At 40.3% G+C, this 14828-nt stretch overlaps 1 protein-coding gene across 1 annotated transcript; it reads left to right on the forward strand.

Moving 5' to 3' along the window:
• The first annotated feature begins 1013 nt into the window (after nt 1-1013).
• On the forward strand, nt 1014-13171 carry nr5a1b (nuclear receptor subfamily 5, group A, member 1b). The gene is made up of 7 exons (XM_018699154.2): nt 1014-1097; nt 1288-1390; nt 2587-2728; nt 3872-4512; nt 9496-9615; nt 10443-10590; nt 11431-13171. The coding sequence occupies exons 2-7, from the start codon at nt 1289-1291 to the stop codon at nt 11682-11684; spliced, it is 1407 nt and encodes a 468-aa protein (XP_018554670.1). The 5' UTR covers nt 1014-1097; nt 1288; the 3' UTR covers nt 11685-13171.
• Nucleotides 13172-14828: the final 1657 nt, after the last annotated feature.

Consider the following 14828-nt stretch of genomic DNA (forward strand, 5'->3'; position numbering starts at 1 on the left):
GAGCATGATGGCATGATGAACAAAGGAGTTCTTCAGTCTGTTGGTCCTACACTTGGGCAGGAGCAGTCTCTCACTGAACAGGCTCCTCTAGTTGCTGATGACGGTGTGCAGAGGGTGGCTGGCATTGTCCATAATATCCAGCAGTTTGTCTAGTGTCCTCATCTCTGCCACCGTTACCAGAGAGTCCAGCTTCATGCCGACCACAGAGCCGGCCCGTCTGATCAGTTTATCCAGTCTGGATGTGAATAGAATCATAGTAGATCCCAGTGATTGACAGAAAGTTTTCCAAACTGAGGACCACTGTCAGAAACAATGCTCATAAAGTACGATACAGAGAAAAAAAAATCTCGACTCGTTCCTTTTCCAAATCATATCATAAGATAGAGGCCTAATAAATCCCTGGATTGTGGGTGCAGCTTGCCTGCCAAAGGCACACCTGTAAAAACGGACCGTCATTGCTGCCATTTGTTTTTATTGCACTTCGTCTATTACACAACACCTAAGAAATGCGCTATGCCACAATTACCGCAGGATACCACTGCTGTCAACTGTTCGGCTCGGTTTACCAGTTCTGTAGCCTGTAGGCACCCAGTCCTTATAAAGAGCTGTTTCTTTGTACCCATGTCCAACGGTAAGTATTTTATATGTACTGATTCATACGTCGAAATTACATGGTAAATGTCGGGAAATAACTATATATGGTGGGCTGTATTATGTAGTGGTACATTTTTTGTTCGAATTAACAAATTAGACTCAGGCTCGAAAATGAATCAAACTGAGCTTATGTACTAATGTAAATGTTTTTAAATTGAAATAAAATCAGACAAGCTTTGACACTATACATTTTTCCGGCATGATAATATACTGACTGAATTCAAAACTCTTTGGAGAGTTTTTACTTGATCAGACAGCCGCAGGATCAGGACCATGGACAGCGTCCCTCCTCCACAGGATGATGACACGAGACCAGTGACGGACTTATCACTGCACTCCACTCCACATCCTCAGGTACACGGCTGAAGAATACTCAGCATTTCCACCAACAGTTTACCAAAGCCTCAGCAGTGACAGCCTTTAACAAAACACTCATTCAACAGGTAAGACGATCACTAAACGTGATGGTGTGGTGCGGTAAGATAGTTTTCTGCTCATCACAGACAACAGATGCGACTTTGTTTTTGTAATATGTGTGACGTGGCTATTTTTTGTTTGATTTTTTTCACTTTCGGTTGATTATGAGTGGAAATGAGAATAGTCTAATGTTGCTTTTTTTCATGTCCGTTCCAGAATGGAGTACAGACATGATGTGGATTTTGAGGAGCCTTGTCCAGTCTGTGGAGATAAAGTCTCCGGATACCACTACGGTCTGCTGACCTGTGAAAGTTGCAAGGTAGCTTTGGTTTTCTAATATTGTTCTTATTTCACTGGGATGATTGAATACAAAAATGTTTTTTCTCTTTTAAAAACGTCCTTTGGCACAACGGGCCAGCACCGGTGTTACGCAAAGTTCTGCCAGCCTGCTCAGAACTGCATGCTCCCCTCAGGAGCACCCACAACTAAAACAAAATCTAGGCTACCAGATATTTGAATGGTTACCAAAGTAAAGTATTATATTAAAACACATAATCTCTTTTTGTTATTTTTTCTTTCTTCAGTGATTATAAATGATCTGCAGTCATAGTGAATGAGCATTTAGAGTCATCAATTTGTCTTTGATACTAGTAGGCCTACTAAAATAAGTACATAAATAAATAATAAATAATAAAATACTACACTATCAAGCTTTCCTCATTACTCTCTCTATATCTGTGAAAGCGAACTCTTTTTTATCCATGTGTTTTTAAGTATAGCATTTCAGACAGTAAAGTGTTACTCTAAAATGAGGTTTAAATATGAAGAAATACGCTGCTTTCTCACTTTGCAGTTAAAGTGGATGATGGATTCGGCATAACTGACTGTACCTGGTGTGTAACGCATCTCGTAGTGTAGCTTCGATTATTATAAAATGTGTGAAATTCAGAAAATGTGCTCATCTCACCGAAATGCATTATTCGGTAGAGGTGTTTTTATAACTGACGAAAACTGTGACCCTTTCTCAGACCAGGTCTTACATATATTAAATGAAAATTATCAAGCCAAAATGGCAAAAATGATGTGCTCACATTCTCAGGCTCAGACATCAGGCATCAGACCCCCCCCCCCCCAATTTTAGCACCAGTATCGGTCCATAAATAATCACAGAGAGCAAGGGCAACTCAGACACAGTGCGCGGCTTCAGTTGATGGAGGCGCGCACATAAAAACAAATAAAAAAAAAAAACATGTACTCTGAGTTTGCCTCGTTAAGTTTGCTTCATAATGTCATATGTTACAAATTGAAATGTCTAAAAAATACAAATTAAATAATAATTAGAATACTAATTCTAATGCTGCAAGCTACTTTAGTAGGTTTCAAATAATTCTCCCAGGTATACTGGCCGGTTTGCTTTCATTTTTGTCTGACAAAACAGACACAAGACCCAATGTAGATATCGAAAAGAGAACTGCACTCTTCAAGTGGATCCGTCTTCTTCATCTACACTCGCAGGGGTTTTTCAAAAGAACGGTTCAAAACAACAAGAGGTACATCTGTGCAGAAAACCAGGAGTGCAGAATTGATAAAACTCTGAGGAAACGATGTCCATTCTGCAGATTTCAAAAGTGTCTTCATGTTGGCATGCGACTGGAAGGTAAGGATACCGTCTATTTGTAGTACGTGCAAAATTAATGTTAGTGAAGTAACTGAACCCTGCATTAACACAAGATTCTCGTTATGCCAAATGCATATTCCAAATGTCCCATTGCCGCATCATATGGCTTAAAATAACTACATGGTGACATTTTAAAGCCAGGCAGAAGAGGTTTTCAGTAAAGCTAACATATGAGAGAATCATTTCTACAGTCTTCAGTCCCGTTAAAATTCATGTGTTTAGAAAAGTATAAATCAGTCTGTCTTCTAGGGTAACATAAATTATAATTGGTCAATGAAAACATTTGGAGCTTTCAACCACTTTAGGAGGTGTTTTCTACTTCCAGTCCATACTCAGTGCAGATGTCCCTGTACACTATGCCAGCCACTTGGTTATGGCGTTCCATGTATGCTGTTCCTGCCTGCATCTTACACCCAGCTGTTATGTGCTGAACTGTCTCAGGGGTGTCTTTCCACAGCTTGCACCTGGGGTCCTCTCTGGTGTGGTAGACAATCTGTACCATTGCATTCACATCTTATGGCAGACTTTCGGAGGGTACTTTGCCTCTTAGCCATGGTAATCGTCCACAGGGGTGCCAGGTGTTCAGTTTGGCCAAGATCTTCATTTTCAGGTCAGGTGCCCTCATGCTAGGGGAATCGCTTGCCTTGTGGGGCTTGGTACCCAATCTTGGTGTGTGGGGATGATAATGATATCTCCCCCTGACCTGTTGTCCTGGTTCCCCCTTGCCATAACACATTTGTTTTACCTCATCTATAGTTGTGATAGAAGTTGCTGTTTGTGGATGTTGGAACACTGAGCTAGGAATTATTTCCTTGTCAGCGTGGATGGTGGGTTTTGAAGTAGATACATGTGCCACAATATAACCCTTCTCACTGGGGTTACTAGTATAGTAGCATTCCAGTGGATCCCACAGATCCATATTCTCTGCCCTAGTCCATCTATGTCTTGTTCCAGTAACCCATTTTTTATATTTTTCAAATATATATATATTTGCCACTTCAGCGTCAGTCATAATGTTATCAGGAATGAACAGAGATAAGGCCCAGTGGGACAATGTGCGCATACTTCAGTGAAAATTAGCTTGAAAATCTGCTCTAAACAAAATAAACTTTTTTTCACCAGCTGTTCGCACAGATCGGATGCGAGGTGGCAGAAACAAGTTTGGCCCCATGTACAAACGTGATCGTGCCCTCAAGCAGCAGAGAAAAGCTTTGATACAAGCTAATGGATTTAGAATAGAGGGCTGCACAACTCTGATCTCCTCAACTCACCAGAGAGATTTTACCTTCACTAGTGGCCTCCAACCAGACTCCATCATTCAGAGCACCCCACTACCCACAGCACAGAATGACTACATCAGCTACCAACCTCCATCACTGTGTTCACTTCTGCACTCCAAATCGCCTGGTGCCACCCACTATCAGTGCTCCTCTTTCTCAAATAGGACAGTCAAGTCAGAGCACACTAACAACTGTGCAAGTTCACAAGCCTCTGCTGTAGGAATCTACACTGAATCAGACAAGCTATACCTGAACTCTCCACAAGGTCCCAGGACGCCTCGCCTGGTGATGGAGTTCCTGCTCTGTGATCCAGATGAGCTACAACTGCAGAATAAGATCACTGCTCGTCTCCAGCAGGAGCAGACTGGCTGGCGTAAACATGGGAACCCCAGCACCTTCAGCCTAATGTGCCTCATGGCTGACCAGACATTGTTCTCCATTGTAGAGTGGGCTCGTACATCCATCTTCTTTAAACAACTGAAGGTAGGATCCTACCTGGTGATTTTGGTTCTATACACATGTACAAGGCAAATTAAAAGAAACTCGCTCATTCAGTCCACATCACCCTGCTGTATTTTTACTTTCTTGCTGGAATAGATTCATGTGTATGTTCATCATATGTTTGTTCATGTCCATGTATTTCTGTGGTCCCATAGTAGTTATATTTAATTTGGTTTACTGTGTTTTATTGCAGTGGTATATCTCTGTTTGGCCTGGATTTTCTGTGTGGAGTTTGCATGTTCTATCTGTGCCTGTGTGGGTTTCCTCTGGATGCTCCAGCTTCCTCCCACAGTCTAAAGACATGCTGATCAGGTTAACTGCCAATTCTGCCCATGTATATATATATATTTGACTGAGCAACTAATGCAGAAAAACATTGAACAAACCTCCTATACCACCCCATCAGTCCTAAAAAAGACCCCACTTGCTTTTTGGTAAGGGGTCTTGGAATTATTTGTATGGCCTTTATCTTGTCTACTTGTGGCATTATTTGTCCACATCCAACCAGGTATCAGAGGTATTTCAGCTCCTGGTCAGACCAGCCTCCTGTATTTTGCTCAAGTGGTCTACACTCAGGTGCTCTGAGGGAGTCTGGGGTTTATACTTCTCCCTGCAGGGCACCGTGTCAGCTTCCTCTGTCTACCACATCTTCTTCAAAATGGACACCCTGGATCATCAGAACAATGCTCCTCATCTGTTTCCTGGCCATTTCTGTCATGGTAATCCTTTAACAGGTTTACACGAAGCAGTTATTTATGTTTATGTTTATCAGGACAGAAGATTTCATGTTACTGGGCCCACCTTTTGGGTCACAGTATATGGTCCTTGGCCCTTAGCTAGTAACTTACTTGGCCCAGTAGGAAGCAGTAGCAACACTTTCTGGCCAGTTTTCAGCTCTCTTTCACCAGCATTTTTTGTCATACTCTACCTTTTGTGTCTTGCCCATGTTCTCTGACTTTTGTTCTGTACATTTCCAGCTTCAGCATCTGCAGAATGTAGGAGATGACACTGGTTGTTATTGACATTGTCTCACCAGCCACCCAGTTCTGCTTCAGCATGTCCAAAGGGCCACTGACCTCTCTGCCATACAACAACTCAAAAGGGGAGAAGCCCGTTAAAGCTTGGGGTACCCCTAAATTAGCAAACAAAAGAAAAGGCAACCATTTATCCCAGTCTGCCAATATCTACAACAAATTTCCTTAGCATTTGTTTCAATGTACCATTGAACCGTTCAACAAGACCTTCAGTTTCATGGTGTTACCGTGGCGTTTTTATCCCTTTTAAACCAAGTTGGGAATACAGTGAGTTCATCAGATGTGACATAAAGCTTCCATCTTAATCAGTTAAGATATCTTTAGGGACGCCAACTCCAGTTGTCTTTTATGATAAAGGGATACCCAATTACACTTTTCAATCCCCTTGTACCTTCTTTCTCGATCCCATCTATTTCACATGCTTTTGGAAAGAGAGGTTTTAGAAATAGGTCATTCTCCTGACTGCCTCTGTAATTGTGTGGGATTTGCCACTGGGGCTATGTAAGGCTTGATACAGGGAGAGCATAATTTCTGTTATTCTCCTGACAGCGTTGCCGTTTTTTTTTTTTTCTTAACCTTTTTTCTACTTCAAACAAACTTTCACCCGCATCAAGTAGGAGTTCTAAAACCCTGATCGCAGAGTGGGTCATAACAGCACAAGTTCTTGACCTTCTACTGCTCTGTTGGGTGATGGCTCAGACTCCTCTGTCCTTTCAGCGTTTCTCTCTTCCATGCCTGCCAAGGTGTGCTTTCTTGCAGAACAGGCTTTTCCATGTTCTACATCATTTGGACAGTGATGGTGCGTTCCATTTACATCGGAACTCGGAACTGGGTGACATTAACTCAGAGTTAACTAATCTGCACTCCACCTAAATGACACCTCTATGCCCCAGTAGAGCTTTATGCATACTAACACCCCTGACTAGGACTAAATGAAACACAGGAGGGACTGAAAAGAAGCAGCAGTTGTCAAATAAAACAGGAAATGTCACACAGGACACAACACCTGGAAACACACTTCATGTGTAAAATAGGTAAAGTTTCCCTTTGTTGTTGAAATCACTTCTCTGAACATGTTGAGATTTATGGGTCACCATTCAATTTCATTTTTCATCACAATAATGTCACTGATTTGATCAAGGAGACTTAAAGGAATACACTGAAATGCTTTTTTTGTTTGTTTGTTTGTTTTACATCAAAAGCTGTGCTACAACATCAAAGTCAAAAAACATATTCAGGTGTTTCCCAACCAGAGGCCCTGGGTGACAAGTGAGGTCCAAACACTGCTCAAAAACTGCAATACTGCCCTTAGGTCAGGTGACAAAGCCCACTGTAGCGCTGTGAGAACCGGTAATGAAACAGGTAATGACTCACGAAAGATTTGGCAAGCGTTACGGCATATAACCAACTACAAAAGCAGACTCACTTTTTTGCACTATGGGAAAAAGGCAAGCCGGCAGAGGCAGAGTAATGCTCTCAGCAACGTGCTGCTAGGAAACCTTGGGTCCTGGCATTTATGTAGATGTTATTTTGACATGTACCACCCACCTAAGCATTGTTGCAGGGGAGTGATAACAGTAATCTCTATCGCTGGAAAACTGTAAGAATTGAGAAAAGTGACAGAGGTGGAATAGTCATAGGAATTATATGGCTTCAAGCCTACAGAACTGGGCAAAAAGTGAGCTCAAACTCACTGTTTAGGTACATTATGTTCAGTTTGAGATCTGCATAGTTGTTGATTCTTTATGTCTGCCTTCCTAAAGTGGTGTGGAGTTGTTGCCTTGTGGATTTCTGCCTTTTGCCCCTTTGGATTTGTTTACTTGTCCCTCGCTTCCAACACCACCCACTGAGCAATTTGTTTTTCTTTTGTGTTTGAATAAATCATTGAACTGCTCAAGTCTCGCCTTCCTGTCTGCATTTGGGTCCTCAAGTCAAGTCAATTTTATTTATACAGGGCCAATTCACAACAGAACTTATCTCAAGGCACTGTACATATAGAGCAGGTCTAGACCGTACTCTTTATCTTATAAAATTTACAGAGAGAAACCCAACAGATCCCACCATGAGCAGCACTAGGCAACTGTGGCAAGGAAAAACTTCCTTTAAGAGGCAGAAACCTCGAGCAGAACCAGACTAAGGGTGGGTGGGGGATGGAGTAAGAGAAAACAACATTGCAGATACACAGACTAAGTCAAAATCTAAATAGTAGTAGTAATAATAATAATAATAATAATAATAATAATAATTATTATTATTATTATTATTATAGCTAAAGGAATAATAATGACAAAACAGTGAAACATTAGTAGCAATAACACCATCACTAACACATTAATTGTTGTCATATCATCAGTTGAGCTGGATCATGGGAGCAGCAAGAGGCTCTACAGCTCCAGAGGCAGAACCCTGCAGTAAGAGATAGTAGAAGAGAGAGAGAGAGAGAGAGAGAGAGAGAGAGAGAGAGAGAGAGAGAGAGAGAAGCACAGCCTGGGCACTAATGTGCTTGAGGGAAGAAACACACAGAGTGATGCAGCGATAGTAAGACAGTTTATAGTAACCTCGTCAGCAGGACATCATGGACAACATTAACTACTAACAACCCGCGGAAGGAAAAATGGTAACCTGAAATAAGAATCAGAATAATATGCTAGCCGAAAGTTAAGGCATAAAGATGAGTTTTTATTTTGGATTTAAAGGCCTCAACTGACTCAGCCTGTCTGATATTAATAAGGAGGCTGTTCCAGAGAAGGGGGCCCGATGGGAGAAGGCCCTGCAGCCTGCTGACTTCTTTTTAACTCTGGGGACAGATAGCAGCCCTGCACTCTGAGAACGCAGAGCACGGGAGGGAATATAAGGGTTAAGAAGATCAGACAGGTATGAGGGGGCTAGCCCATTTAGAATTTTATAAGTCATTAAAAGAACTTTAAAATCTGACCTAACATGAATAGGGAACCTCCAAGGGAGGCTAAAACCGGAGTAATATGGACAAACTTTCTGGACTTAGTTAGCACTGTAGCTGCAGCATTCTTAACCATTTGTAGACTTTTAGTGCTAGCAAATGGTAGTCCCAAAAGCAAAACATTACAATAATCTAGTCTAGAGGAAACAAAGGCGTGAACTAGAATTTCAGTGTCTGCCATGGAAAGAAAAGACAGAATCCTAGCTGTATTGCGTAGGTGAAAAAAGTCAGTCTTTGTAATGTATTTGTGACACGCAGATTTTTGGCTACACACAGAAATCACACAGTTGTCAAGAGATATAGTTACTTGATTGAACTGGTGTCTACATCATGCTGGGCCAATAACCAGCATTTCCGTTTTCTCTGAGTTAAGAAATAGGAAGTTTCAAGACATCCAGCTTTTCACAGAAGACAAGCAGATCTCTTGTTCCCTAATTTGAGCGGCATTGTCAGCCTTTATAGGCACATACAGCTGGGTATCATCAGCGTAACAGCAAAAATTAATTCCATGACTCTGAATAATTTCCTGTGGCCCTAGCCCTTACCATGACAGAAAATACTGACCAAATATGGACCCATGAATTGAATAATCTATATTTTACCCTGACATTTTTTTTATTCGGATGTAGAAAAGACATTTGTCCTGAGTATAATAAGGCTTTGCTTAAGAGGGATCACTGGGAGATTTCCCAAAAGCCAGGGCTGAAGGAACTACCAGTCTGGCACCTGAACTTTGTTGATACCCTGGACTTCCAGCTTGCTTTCAACATGTTGGATAGTGCTACTGCATATTATTCAATGTAATCTAATCTTGATGCTGACTCCTGTAAACACAAGATGACCATGTGCAGGTTTGCATGCTTTCAGTGACAATTTCTTCAGGTTTGAGCTGGTTCAGATTAGGTGAGGGGGTCTACATGATGACATAAAACCTGTACTTAAAATATATTAAATCTTTCTTTCTGCTCCAAGGTGAGTGATCAGATGAAGTTACTGCACAGCTGCTGGAGTGAACTGTTGATTCTGGACATCATTTCTAGACAGGTCCTGTATGGCAAAGAGGGCAGTCTGCTCCTGGTCACTGGGCAGGAGGTGAGTCTATTTTTAACAATGTCAAAAAGGAGAAATAAATACCAACAAAGAATGGGAGCCAGGTGGGGTATATATTCAATAGCCTACTGTCTTTATGTCCATATTATGTAATACTGTCCTTAGATTTATCCAGAGCTCCACAGTGATTGATGTACAGGATGTAATAACTGTCATTGTTTTCAACTCTCTTTCGCTTAAAGACATGTGTTGTCCCAGTAGTGTTTTCTATCCCATCCCATCCCATAAGCTGTACCATGCTGGGGTGGTTCATACCTTTGCCTCAGTGACTCTGAGAGAAATCTCATCTAGAGCCTGGGTCCTCATAGGCTTATCCAAGGTGACTTGGTGACAGATAAGAGATCAGAGGGTGATTTAGAAACAGGGATACAAAGTATGAGAGAGCCTCATATTGAACAGGAATGCAAGGGCTCACAATTGTGGCCAGTACTGAATATAGTGCTTTAAAGTCAGCACCTTCAAACCCTGCATGGATGTCCTAGAGACCACTGTCGCCCTTGTGTCCTGTTTATCATCCAAAAAGTGACAGAGGACCAATACCTTGGTGTCAGATTTGAGCTAAGTAGAGCTTGATGACTAAATCTAGAGAAACAATCTTTTGGTACACAGTGAAACATCACTTCACAGAGGGGTTGAGTCTAAGTTAGTGTGTGTGTTTGCAGTTACCAAACAAAGCCTTATGCATTCAGTTGCAAGCCCGAATATTTTTAAAATTTTATACAGAATGTATGACACATGAATATGAAAGTTGTGCAGCACAGAGAGTTAATAACTGTTCCTGATATCAGTACATGTATTCTTTGGTACAGGTGCAGCTGTCAGACATAGCCTCTCATACTGGTCCTACCTTGGCCAGCCTGGTCCAAAGAGGACAGGACCTGGTTGAGAAGCTCCTTATCTTAAAGGTGGATCGTCAAGAGTTCGCCTGTATCAAGTTCCTCATCCTCTTTAACCCAGGTTAGTGATAGCTTATGCTTTTTTTTTTTATCCATAGAGGTTCATACTGGCAAAAACTATTTCAATTGGATTACTGGCAAATTATGCTTTTAGTTGCAAACATCTTTACAATTAGAGCCTGTTTCCAACATAAGTCCTTTTCCCCAGGGAAACAGGAACTATACCTCCATTTGGGCAAAAGAAACAATGGTCTAGATATAGTTCCTTAGCCATCGTTCAATGTGTCAAAAAAATCCCTGCTTTGGGGGGGGTGGGGGAGGTTGAGGTGTAATAATTTCCGATGACCCAGGAACTATTGGGGTGGAATTTGCAGTGCTTGTGTACAGCTCATTCACAATAACTAGTTGCTAGCAGTCTTTCAGGTCCAACAAGTGAAAAAGAGAAAATTCTATATGTTTCATCATGGCTATGTTCAAAATCAGAAATAATACATACAGAAAATACATACATAAACACTCAGCAGATCATTTGGCCTGGAGATTTTAGTGCTCTCTTCCAATTCTGCATGTCTCTTATGATTAAAATCATTACATTTACATAACTGTAAATACAAAGACCAGCACAATTACTGTCTATAATGTGTGAAACTTGATCTTATTTGTCTAATCTTTCCTAATCTTAACAGTTACTCAGCTCAATGTTTAGTTTAGGAGAACTCAAAGGTGTCAGCTATCAGATGGCAAATGTAATATCAGGTACAGAATGTACAAAAATGACTAATAAGCATGGGTGGTGCCTCTGCAATTCTCTAGTTCTCCACTCTATGATATGAAAAGGATTGACGGTCTTTGATCTGTGTGCATTCATTGGTTGCTGCTTTCCATTTCCTGCACTGACCAGATGTGAAAGAACTTGAGGAACATCCACTCATAGAGAGTGTACAAAAGCAGGCTGAACGGGCCCTGCTGGAGTACACATTGTGCACCTATTCTCAATACCTAGGGCGCTTTACTCATCTGCTACTGTGTCTCTCTGAGTTACGTTCACTCAGCACCCTCGCTGAAGACTACCTGTACTGCAGACACCTGAGTGGTGAGGTGCCCTGCAACAACCTGCTCACTGAGATGCTCCATGCCAAGCGCAGCTGGGTGTGAAAACTTACTGATTGTCTTCACGTGTTTGCATATAGAGGCATTAACCTGTAATGAATGTCCAATACAATGAGATCATTTCAAATATTTTTCTGTGCTTTATAGAAATAATAATTGACACACAACAAATAATTTTGTAGATGGGAAATGTAACTTATATAGACTTAAACTAGTAACATTTTACTTAATGTTTGACAACTGTGTTGGTAATTATGTATGCTTCACCATAAGAGAAAACCAAACCTGGTGTGTAACAGTGTAAAATGGTTCCAAAATCTGGGACTGTAATTTAAAGAACGAAATAATTATTTTGACAACTTAATAAATGTATAAAAAGTTCAAAAGTTCCCATGACACAAAACTCTGTATACTCTACTATTCCTGAATATAATTTACCCTGGACCCTTGTATTATTCTTATCTGTGTACATTAACATAAAAACACAAAAACATCACAGAAATAGTATCAGTATGTAAGTGTCTACAACAGTAAGTGGAAATTGCCTTCCCTATCCCTACTGTGTCTTTTCTTGGAACTGACCAAATGTGCTAAATTATCAGTGCCGATAATGTACAGTTACTGAATGAACCTGTTAGCTCATTGTTTGCTTTTCATCATTTAATTGCAATGGTATAATAGTTTTTTGGGGCTCAACTGGCAAACTTAGCAAAAGGTTCCCTATTTACACATCCAGCACTCTGAGAGCAACATTGCCATGTATCAGAAATGTGTTTGTGTAAATGTAAGTTTAATACTCAACACTCTCTTTTAGCTTTGACTCAGTCTCATTTAGTGCAAGATAATGTAATGAAACATGAAGGTAGTGCATCATGGGAAAACAAACACACTTCCTGGTTAACGTGAGAGCATATTTCCTTTGTTGTCAGTCACTGAGATCCCAGTGATAACACCTTCAACCACCTGTTTTGCCCACTCTGCTTGAATAAAAGGCTTAATCAACATAATGCACTCATCTTGTTGTGTGGATGCGCCCTATCTGATCTTGTACACCTCACTGGAGGCCATTTCCTACCTGACCTTGACATCCAGCTGGCATCAACCTGGCATCTGTCCTGTTCAAGGAAAAAACATGGCAGCATGATCTGAATCTGATTTACCAATACACTTACAGAGAGTGAAAAATGCTTCATACTTCAATGAAGTAAATTAATAAAGTAAACCTAGTAAAATATAATTTTGTGACTGAGATCACGCTTATCATCAGGCACCGTTTTTATTGCAGAGTAGGCTAGTTGTAAGAAACAAAGCACAGAGTATAGGGAATTAGTGAATTAAAGAGTCTGTTGCATCAACACATCCAAGTTAAAGTTTATTTAATGAGAAAATGTCACTGCTCTGACCTCAGTTCTTCAAGATTAGAACAAATCATCTTTCAGAGGATATCCTGATTAATTTGGTTTGGTTTTATTTGTTCAGATTTTGAGATACCTGTCTGTGATACCTCTGCCTCCGACCCTAATATAATAAAAGTTAATGGTTATGTTTCACTGCATGGTTATGTACATTTTGACCAATATACCAAGACAAATTCCTTGTATGTGCAAACTTACTTGGCAATAAAGTCTATTCTGATTCTGATTCTGATTCTGACAGGAGTGCAGTCAGGGCGCAATTTTTACATTGTATGGAGATGCACAGGGTTGCTTTTTAATGCATATGATAATACCTTTTCTGAATAAGTTAGGGACCAGCACAGAATATGCTTCTCTAAATAATATTTGTCATGGTTTTGATTTAAGTAATTTTATCTTTAAAATCTCAACTGTTATATTTTCACATTCAATAAAAATGAAATTGCATTAAACAGCTTATTGTAAAATGCATAGGCAAAGTGAAATAGATTGTACCATTCTTTTTGTTCAGTAATTTTTTATTGTAGTTGATTAGTATTCTGCATATTTGCACACAGCTTAAATGTCTTTTGCTGTGGTTTGTTGTGCTACTTCTCACTACATCAAAATCCTGTTGCAACCTTTTTAAAACCTTTGGAGCCCAGCTTCATTCTTGTTTTAAAGGCTTTAGTCCCCTTTATTTTACATGTGTGGCAGCTGTAAGATGGTTGCTCATAGGCTGAAGAACACCAGTCACACCAGGAAGGATCACCCAACACCGCAGTGACAATTAAAAAAGCACAACAGAGACTTCACCTCCTCTGAGTGCTCAGGAGCAACAATGTGGAGAGGAAGCTGCTGGTTGCATTCTATTGGGCAACCATCGTGAGCATACTCACCTACTGCATCTCAATGTGGTCTGCAGTAGACAGCTGCTGCAGACAAAAAGGCTCTACAAAGAGTCATCAAGTCCACAGAAAAGATCATCAGCTGCCCCCCCTGGAAGAACTTGCCACCTCATGATACATCAGCAGAGCAAGAAACATCATCAATGACCACTCTCACCCTGGTCACCAACTCTTTGAACTGTTACCATCTGGCAGACGCTGCAGACGCTGCAGAACTGCCAAAATGTGAACCACCAGTCTCAGAGACAGTTTCTTCCCCACAGCCATCAGCACATAAAATAAACAAATAATCAAATAATGCTGCTAATAATGCAATGCTGCCATCTTCTAAGCACTTTAAATACTTTTATGCTTATTTTTGACTTTTTATATTATCACTAAATGTCCTGTGTCTTGTGTTTTGTGTTTATGTTTTTTGAAACAATTTGGTAGGATAGCCCCTTGAGATGAACCATCTTGTTTTCAACCATCTAGTTTTCAAGGGGGACAATACAGCACATAAACAATCACATACACACACAACTGTCCCAGGCCTAACCACTCCATACCCACTGATTCCCCTTATTATACCACTGTACATTGAAAATAAATGCATACATACATCACTATATAAGTAAATAAACAAAGGTTTATATATATTACAAGGACTTAAACAAGAGGCGAAATTTATTTTCATATCATATATGTAAATATGCATATGTGTACACATACGTACACATATATGCAAGCAAGAACAGGAAGTTTGATAAGGACACCTTAAGACAAATCTACAGAGACTATTGTAGACTACATTGAGAATGCAAAGAATTGTTTCTGAAGTTTTTTGATAAATAATGTCTGCATAATCTAATAATAATATTATAGTAATAATAGTATCAGTTATGATA

The sequence above is a fragment of the Lates calcarifer genome, linkage group LG9, assembly GCF_001640805.2.
Source record: "Lates calcarifer isolate ASB-BC8 linkage group LG9, TLL_Latcal_v3, whole genome shotgun sequence".
In the NCBI taxonomy this organism is placed as follows: Eukaryota; Metazoa; Chordata; class Actinopteri; family Centropomidae; genus Lates; species Lates calcarifer.

Bases quoted from the DNA above. Each gene is read 5' to 3' on its own strand.
- nr5a1b (XM_018699154.2), top strand. From the start codon at position 1,289: ATGGAGTACAGACATGATGTGGATTTTGAGGAGCCTTGTCCAGTCTGT. The intron at 1,391-2,586 runs GTAGCTTTGGTT...CTACACTCGCAG, and splicing joins TGACCTGTGAAAGTTGCAAG to GGGTTTTTCAAAAGAACGGT. The intron at 2,729-3,871 runs GTAAGGATACCG...TTTTTTCACCAG, and splicing joins TGTTGGCATGCGACTGGAAG to CTGTTCGCACAGATCGGATG.